We start from the raw sequence: 8,923 nt of genomic DNA, 5'->3' as shown, positions 1-8,923 counted from the left end.
TGAAAATGCTGCTCATAATCCTCTTGTCCTTGGTTTTATTCTCTTATTTTTTAAGCTAGTGTTTTATCCACTTGACAAACATGATTTGGGCATTGACCTCCAAAGGACAATCATTCTTGTTTGCACTTGGGAGTTCACAGTTCTTGTATGCAGCTAACAATGATTTCGTAAGAGAAATAAACTGCTTCATGTGGTTGGATATGGGGAAACCTACTTACCCACAGAAAGATTGAGGAGCTTTGCTAGGCAAGGGCCTTATCACTACAAACGGCGCAGTTTGGTCTCATCAGAGGAAGACTATTGCGCCCCATCTTTTTGTGGACAAGGTCAAGGTACATGTCAAAGTGGTGAAAAATTAAACTTTTGAGAGGTTTAGATGAAATTGTTATCTAAGGTGTTTATCCTCTTAGCTGGTGCTCAAAAGTCCCTTCCAAATACTTATATTAGAGGTAATTCTATGAAACTTCTGCTTATAGGACATGCTGGAGCTCATGGTGGAGTCCGCAACGCACTGGTGAAACCATGGGGGAAAATAATTGAAACTAATGGTGGGATCGCAGACATTAGAGTTGATTACTATGTTAGAAGGTACACCCCGTATATCATTTCAAATGTGGTGTTCGGGGATGAATGGCAGACGGGCATGGAAATATTTCCAAAATATCTAGCTCTTAGTCTAGCAATGAGCTCACCGACAATACTTAGTGGTGTCCCTTTCTACAGTTATGTTCTTCCTAACTATATTTTTGTTTCTATAGCAAATTGAGGTGAAGCATCTCTTTCAATGCTCAAACCGGTTCTCCTTTTTCACATATCAAATATTTTCCCATTGAAAATAATAGAGAGATTTGGAGGCTTAATAAGGAGATTCATTCAACAATTATGGACATCGTAACGAAGCACTTCGAGTCTGCTTCTAAAGACTTGTTGCAAGTGATCATCGAAGGTTCCAAGAATGGTGATCTTAGGCCATCCACACCTGATCAGTTCATTGTCGACAACTGCAAGGACATTTGCATCCCTGTCTCTGAAGTTATTGCCGTTGCCGCCATATGGGCTCTAATGTTGTTGGCTTCACATCCTGAATGGCAAACTCGCATACATGTTGAGTTTTAGAAGTGTGCAAGGATGGCGTCCTGAAATTCGATATGCTTCATCAGATGAAAGCAGTATGTAATTAGAGAGTTAGTGATCAGTTACCATGAAAAATATTAGATGTTATAACTCCTAGCCAAGACTTCATTCAATTTGTGCAGTTAAGAATGGAGGTTCTAGAGGTGTTGCGACTGAACCTTGTAACGGCATTTGTTTCAAGGCAGGTCTTGCATAACCTGAAGCTTGGTCATATCAAAATCCCAAAAGGGGTTAATATTTGGTTATGGTTGCTAGAATTGCACTTTGATCCTAAATTTTGGGGACCTAATGCAGAAAAGTTCAATCCTGAGAGGTTTGCTCATGGCATTTCTGGAGCTTGCAAATCCTCTCAAGCCTACATACCTTTCAGTGTAGGGGCTCGAGTTTGTCCTGGACAGAGCCTTGTCATGACAGAACTTCAGGTATTGTTTGCTATCATCCTGTCTAACTTCAGTCTCACCATCTCTCCCCGCTATCGCCACTCACCTCAATATGCTTTGCTGATAGAGCCTAAATTTGGAGTAAATCTCCTTGTTCAAAAGATATGGTTAATGTTGTCCCTATCAAAGATATTGATAAATAACTACACCACTAGAGTAAGTTAATGATTGTGGCTAGGATAAATGATTGTCACAGTTGCTCAAAAGTGGGGCGCATTTTATCTATCCTTTGGTTTTAAACCACAAGTGAAGCAATGCTTGATTATGATTGAAAAGCAGGCTATAATGCAGCACTTTCTTGTTAATTAGAATTTCTGATTTAGATATTTTTTATGACTTAAAACTACTTATGCTAAGTGCTTGTTTAGCCTGATTTTTTTAAATTTATTTATCCCTTAAAAGCAAAAATTAAGTCAAATAAAAATTTTAAAAAATTCTTAAAAAATAAGTAGTTTTTTTTTTTTTCAAAGAACACAATTTTGAAAAAAAAATTTAGAAAAAGCTCAAGAGCTTTCTCTCCTTTTTTTTTAAAAACATGCCTCTTTTTTTGAAAAGTTTTTCTTTTTGTTTCAAAAATATCTTCATCTATTAAAAATAATTTTAATATTATCTGTTTTCATTTTTATATGATTTATTATTAATTATAAATTTTAGGTTATATAAAAATACTTTTTATAAATTAAAACTTAAAATTAACTTTTTTTATTAGGAACAAAAGAATTTATAATTAATAAAAAATTATTTATTAAATACTTTTTATGGTACTTTTAATCAAAATTAGAACTTATGTATATTATTTTGTCAAATAACTTATTTATAAAAAAAATTATAAAAGTAAATTTATCAAATAGATTTAGCTTAATTTTAAAAACTATTAAGTCAGACCAAGCAAGTACTAAGTCAAAATAATCTACTATTAGGCTCTTAAATTTTAGCTTGTTAAAGTTGCATTATATCTATTCTAGTTAATTAGAATTTGCATTTTCTTGTTAATTAGAATTTCTGATCTAGATATTTCTTAACGGGTTGTTAAAGTTGCATTATATCTATTCTAGTTAGGCTCACGACCAGTTTTTATAGGAGGTTTGGCACCTAAGCAAATTCCAAAGCAGTCACTCCACATAGTCAGAGCCCCCCAAGAAGCAAGCCAAATAAATAAAGCATCAAACCATAACGGGGGGACCAAGTCTTGGTCGTTTCACCTTGTGATAAGAAGTTAGTTAAACGTGCACCCGTGCCCCTATATTTCGTCTTAACAACTGCAACAGCAAAATAAATCCGTTGATCAAGAACCAGAATCCTCATCATCTCATCACGTTCTCCTACTAAAATCATCAGGAAATTCAAAATTCTTTTGATCTCCAAATAGCATCATGTTCTTTCCTTATCTTAACTCAATATTCCGGCAAGTCATGGCACGGTGGCCTCAATTACTCCGTGCTCTAACATGGACTGTTTTATTGACTTTAATGGTAAGCTTGGCATCGTTTCCTCCAGAGATGGCCTTTGCATCAGCAGCATCTCCATCATCATCGTTCTCGCGGTCCTGTCAGGCTGAAGGGCTTGTCAGGATTCCTTTAGACTTTCCGACGGTAAAAGTGTGCTTGCCTGCTCATATGGTGAAGAGGTCCAAGGTGGATTTCTTTGTGCCTACCGTCTTTGCAGGTCTTGTTGTCGCTGGTTCTGCTTGTGTGGTTCGATCTTTAGGATTGTGGGAGAGTGAGACAGGTTGATGATTTTGCTAATTCTCTTGCAAGTTTTTCTGTATCCTGAACAAATGTCCAAAATTCATATACTTAAGAAAGGATCAGTTGCTGTTCCTGTTCCTGGATCATATTTTGTTTCATTTGCTGAATCTTTCTCGAGTTCCCTAAATGATTTTCCAGAACATGCTGATAATCTTTTCGGTGGTGGTTTGAATTGAATGGTTATGTGCCCATGTCACGGATTATCACATCGAAAAGTTATGTCTGATACTTGCTATGGATTAGGAGAAAAGACTTGAGGTGTAATCATCTCATAACAACGAGATCCCCATATATCTGGAAATTTGGACGCATGAATAGCCAAGAACAGAGGAAAACATTTGGTTTTTCGTATTACGTTGCATCATCCGTCAAAATCTTTCGTTTACCAAACGTCAGGATGCAGGACGTGCAGTGAGGACTTCCTTCTTTATGATTTGTGTTAAATAAGGAAAGTTAAGAAAACCCACCATCCTGGGTCCATAGCTCAGTGGTAGAGCATTTGACTGCAGATCAAGAGGTCACCGGTTCGAACCCGGTTGGGCCCTTCGAATACATTTTAAATTTGTTATTTTCCTAAGTAGCCAAAAATAAATAAATTTACAGGCATTAAGAATATGTGAGCACTGCCTAACTCTTAATTCACGATGGCAGCGACACTTTCGTTCATAGTGCAAGCCAGAAACCACTTTGCATGCACATATAAGCGTACGGAAGGCCCAATTGCACATTTTTCTTTTGGTTACCATCGAATTCACAAACTCAGCATTGCTCTTATATAAGTAAACTGATATGGTTTTCAAGTTTTAAGGTAAAAATCCAAATTTCAAGTTTTAAGCTTAAAGGAATGATTATTTCTTTACAGTCCGGTTAGCATCAAATTCAGCATTGCTCTTATGTAATTAAACTGAGATGGTTTTCAGGCTTTAAGTTAAAAACCCAAATTCAAGTTTTAAGCTTAAAATGGAATCCGAAAAAAAGTAAAAAAGCAAAAGGCTTAAAATGGAATCGGAAAAAGTAAAAATGCCAAAAAGAAAACAGATTTTAAAGCAACTGGCGTCGCCCGGACTCGAACCGGAGACCTTCAGTGTGTTAGACTGACGTGATAACCAACTACACCACGACACCGTGACGCTTGCTAACATAAAATATTACCATAGTTAGAAAAGAAAGATAATGCAACCCTACCGCGTGAGTTATACGTTTTAGTTATTGACCCCAGTCCTTGTCGACTCCTGCAGTTTTTTTGGTCATACAAATCTCTTTTTCAGTTCCAAACTTCTTAGCTTTGGCGGAAACCCTATCTCTCCTCCGTCGATCCCTCTTTTTTCCTCCTCCTCCTCAGATTTCTCTCTCTCTCTTTCTTCATTTATTTTTCTAGTGTTTTTTTTGCTTTATTCTATTTAAAGAAGGTTAAGAATAAAAATGTCAAGTGCTTTAGAGATGTCGCTAGACGACCTCATCAAGCGAAGCCGTAAGTCCGCATCCGGAAACTCCCGTGGTCGAGGCCGTGGATCCGGACCGGGACCAGCCCGCCGCTTTCCTAATCGCGGAGCAAACCGGTCGGCGCCGTATTCCACAGCCAAAGTGAGTAGCTAGCGGTTTAGATCTGATTATATTTTTCTGTGTTATTTATTATTAGATTTGTTTTTCTTTTTCTTTCCGATTCGAATTTTTGTATCAACTATTTTGTTTGTTCAGGCGCCGGAGACGACGTGGCAGCACGATATGTATTCAGATAAGGGAGCGGCGTTCCAGGGACAAGCAGGTCGGGCCTCCGCAATCGAAACCGGAACGAAGCTCTACATCTCAAATTTAGATTATGGTGTTTCCAACGATGACATCAAGGTTTTATTTTTTATAAACATTTCTGCTAATTTCTTATTGATTTTAATAGAAGATTTTCTTTTGTGTTTTGATTTCTTGTTGCTTTAACGATGATATTGATTTGAATTATTTGTTCTCCATAAACTTATATTTGTGATTCCTCAGGCTTAGCTCTTTGGTTTTGATTTTTGCATAGAGTTAAAAACTGTTCAATTATTCATTATACTTGAGATTAGTTAGGTGAAGAAAAGGTCTAGCCATGCTTAGCAATTCTTTCAAAAATTTTCCATTAAGTTTAATGTTTTGTCGTTGTTATATTTATTTTGGCATATTTTTCTAATGTTTATGTGCCTATATGCAGGAGTTATTTTCTGAGGTTGGCGACCTGAAACGATTTACGATCCATTATGATAGGAGTGGGAGATCCAAGGTATCTAATCGAGTTTGGCATAAACTGGTCCTTCTGATGAATTCTTTATATCGTGCTGTAGTTTAGAACAAAAAATCTCTTTTTCTTAGGGAACAGCAGAAGTTGTCTTCTCACGGCGAACAGATGCTATGGCTGCTGTCAAGAGATACAACAATGTTCAGCTTGATGGGAAGCCGATGAAAATCGAGATCGTGGGAACAAATATTGCTACTCCTGGTGCACCTTCAGCTGGCAATGGCACCTTTGGAAATTCAAATGGAGCCCCTAGAGGGTATGCTTTATTACATATTTTGCATGCCCCCATGTTTTTATCAGATGTTTAAATTCTAGTATATGTTATGTTGAAGCTTTTTCATTTAGGTTGTGATGCTGAAATTTCCTAAAAGCTGCATTACATTTTTATTGAGTTGTTAATCGAATATTAATTCTTGGTAGAAATTTCTCTTTTTTATTTGAAAATTCTAGTTTTTGGTTCACAAAAGTCTTATAGGTGGAGAAAATGATGGAATTGTTTGGCTTCAAGGGTCATTTCTGAAATTTATTAACCATGTGCTGTGAGAACATATTGCCTGAAATATGTTCTCTGAGATAATAGCACAGTCAAGTAAACTTCACCTTGTAATTATTTGTTATGTGTGTTTCCAAGTGATTATTGTTTGTTGTGTCTATGTAATCTCACAATTATTTTTAATGATTTTGACATATGTTATCACATTTTTATTCGCACTGGGTGTTCTGTTGTATAAATTTTTTGTTCCTACTTATGCTGCAAGCAAAAATTCATATTTGTAAGTGCTTGTTAACATTCCCATTTAACCAGTTGGTACTATTCAATATTTATAATAGTGAATCTGTGTGGGATATCTGTTCGATATCATTCTTTTCTCTTATTAGTCAATGATTGCTGGCTACTGATAGACTTGATTTATCTAATCTTGTTATGTTTTTTCTCAGTGGTCATGGCAGGGGTGGAGGCTTTGGCAGGCAACGAGGTGGTGGCGGAGCCCGTGGCGTTGGAAGAGGCCGTGGATGGGGAAAGGGCCGTGGAGAAAAGGTTTCTGCAGAAGATCTTGATGCTGATCTAGAGAAGTATCATTCTGAAGCAATGCAGACAAACTGAAGCATTTCTCATGTTCTGTTGATTGGTTTTAAGTCTTTTCTACTGTGGACATTATGTGCTTGATCTCCGACTATGTTGTGTATCTCTACGAAAATCATACTCTTTAGAGGAACTACTCATGGAGAAAACTGTTAGAATCTTGATTTATGGAGTTTGGGCTTTTACTGTTCATTGTTCCTTTGACTTGGGTATAAAGAATGTGGGTTAGTGGACAGCTTTCATTTTGTAATCTGCAATTGTGCTTTTGGTTTCATTGAAACTCTCATCCCACAAGTCGGGAACAAAAGCAGAAACTGTTTCTCTCGGTTTTCCATATGCAAAAGAATCTTTGGCTGCACGCTGTGGGAGGAGTAATCTTGCCATTGCCCAGAGCTGCATTGCCGTTTGGTTGCTCCTGCATTGTGAAACCAGGGAGACTGCAAGCGAGGTAGATTCTTTTATGTTCTTTCTCTTTTGATTCTTTTTAGCTGCTTAGATTTTTCTGCTTTGTGTTGTTGATGATGCAGTTGGTTTTCCTGTTTAAGCTTTTAGGCATTTTAAGTTACCTCACTCTCTTATATTATTGAGGGAATATATTTTTCCCCATTATATGTCATGGCTGCTGATGTAGCTTATTGTAGTCAATTATTGTAGAATCTCTCTGCTTCAGTTCAACCAGTTGATTTCTTGGTGGACAAATATTGTTGAAAGCGTTATACAATTGGCATATAGGAGCTTGTTGTGGATCCTTTTTTCAAGTTGAAACGGTTATAGGAATCTGTCAAATAGTTTGCACTTTCTTCAGATTCCGTGGAAAGTGACTGAAGTCTCAGCATATACCTGCTTTTCTTTTTTGGGGTCAGCTGGAATGTGCGGCCTTGCTCGTAAGCTCTTTGCTTGCGAAGGCATTGGTTCAGTGCAATTTGCTGCTTAACCCCGAAAAGTGGTTTTGAAGAAAAGCTCTGGCTATCAGGTGTGGTTTGAAATTGTGGTGGAGGAAGTCAAATATTATGAACGGTGTGAAAACCATTAGTGGGTAGTTAGGGCATATGAATATACTTGGTCAACTGCTGAGATTGAAAATGGTGGGAACCTACATGATGTTATGTGACTATGTGAGCTGCTATGCTATTGCTTGGAGCAAATGGCTTTAATTCAACATGAAGCATCCCTACTTTTTCTCTGATTCGACTTTAAGAAAGTGAATATTAGGGTAAGAGAACAACAAAATGCAATGATTTTTATTTGCTGTAGTACCGGTTCTTTTCATGGCTGCCATCTCCTTGTGAGTAATAGCTTTGGATGTTAGCCCCAACGTTTGGACTAGAAGTTGGTGAGGGCCTATTTACTACTGACTTGCCTAGTTCCTGACCTGTTGCTCCATGTTACTCTTAATCAACTTCAGGTCTCTATGATTATTGAATGCTAATCATCATAGTTTACATGGATCAAGAATTCACTCTTTTACCAATTTATAAATGCATCTTATCCATGAGGTAATGTCTGGAGGAATGTTTGTTTACTCTTGGAGTCATTTTAAGTGGGTGGACTTTAAACGTTGGTGAAGGATGTGGTCGGATTTGGATGTTTTCTGCGAGGGTGGTCTGGAATCTCTTTGATTTGCATTCACCCCTTTGGCATATTGCAGATTGTGGTTTCTTCTGGTTGGTGATGAGTCTTTCAATCTAGCTTCTCCGGGTCAGATCAACTATGTTAATTATGCCCGTAAATCTCCATTGAGCCATATGATGGGTTGTTAAACTGATTTTTTATGCTATATCTTCTTTTGTCTATTTTTTTTTTCCAATTTTTATGCATGTTACCAAGGTGATTCAATTTATTTTCCTTTGGTAACATATGCTGCAAGCATTTCTGCATCTCCAATTTGTTCTCTAGTGGAAATTTATTTTGAAGCATACCCTTTTTCGAATATTTTAGAACTTGTATTGAACTGAAATTTGTTGGAAATAACTCTAAATGTGTCTACTTTTTGAGTGGTTGCGTGAGCAAGTTATTTTGGTTGTATTAGCCTGACTGAAAGTGAGTGTATTATCTTGACCGGTCCTCTACTTCAAATGAATCGTGCCCTCAAATTTCGTATCAGGTTTCAACATTATGGAAAGCTATTTATATGGGTTTCAGAGCTTAGCTAAAGGCGTGCATGGTCCGGTTTGTGTCTAACCGGGCTGACCCCGTAGATGGATAAAACTGATCTTGACCCGGGCCACCAATTTTCCCAACGAATATT

At 37.2% G+C, this 8,923-nt stretch overlaps 2 protein-coding genes, 2 non-coding genes and 1 pseudogene across 4 annotated transcripts; 4 read left to right on the top strand and 1 right to left on the bottom strand.

Annotated features, from left to right (window-relative positions):
* Positions 1 to 2,743, top strand: part of LOC110412872 (cytochrome P450 714C2-like) — a 3,348-nt pseudogene extending 605 nt beyond the window's left edge.
* A 42-nt stretch (positions 2,744 to 2,785) lies between these two features.
* LOC110412846 (uncharacterized) lies at positions 2,786 to 3,621 on the top strand. The gene has a single exon (XM_021423484.1). The coding sequence runs from the start codon at positions 2,948 to 2,950 to the stop codon at positions 3,305 to 3,307; it is 360 nt and encodes a 119-aa protein (XP_021279159.1). The 5' UTR covers positions 2,786 to 2,947; the 3' UTR covers positions 3,308 to 3,621.
* A 174-nt stretch (positions 3,622 to 3,795) lies between these two features.
* TRNAC-GCA (transfer RNA cysteine (anticodon GCA)) lies at positions 3,796 to 3,867 on the top strand. The gene has a single exon. It is a non-coding gene; the product is annotated as a tRNA-Cys (tRNA).
* Positions 3,868 to 4,373: 506 nt separating this feature from the next.
* On the bottom strand, positions 4,374 to 4,447 carry TRNAV-AAC (transfer RNA valine (anticodon AAC)). The gene has a single exon. It is a non-coding gene; the product is annotated as a tRNA-Val (tRNA).
* Positions 4,448 to 4,544: 97 nt separating this feature from the next.
* Positions 4,545 to 8,591, top strand: LOC110412275 (RNA-binding (RRM/RBD/RNP motifs) family protein). The gene is made up of 5 exons (XM_021422805.2): positions 4,545 to 4,906; positions 5,021 to 5,167; positions 5,508 to 5,576; positions 5,666 to 5,847; positions 6,531 to 8,591. Exons 1-5 carry the CDS (start codon positions 4,745 to 4,747, stop codon positions 6,694 to 6,696), a joined length of 726 nt encoding a protein of 241 aa, XP_021278480.1. The 5' UTR covers positions 4,545 to 4,744; the 3' UTR covers positions 6,697 to 8,591.
* Positions 8,592 to 8,923: the final 332 nt, after the last annotated feature.

Source organism: Theobroma umbraticum, unplaced genomic scaffold (assembly GCF_002168275.2).
Source record: "Theobroma umbraticum cultivar Fairchild unplaced genomic scaffold, ASM216827v3 scaffold_95.0, whole genome shotgun sequence".
Lineage (NCBI taxonomy): Eukaryota > Viridiplantae > Streptophyta > Magnoliopsida > Malvales > Malvaceae > Theobroma > Theobroma umbraticum.
The sequence above is the reverse complement of the archived record's forward strand: the minus strand, read 5'-3'. Positions and strand labels throughout refer to the sequence as shown.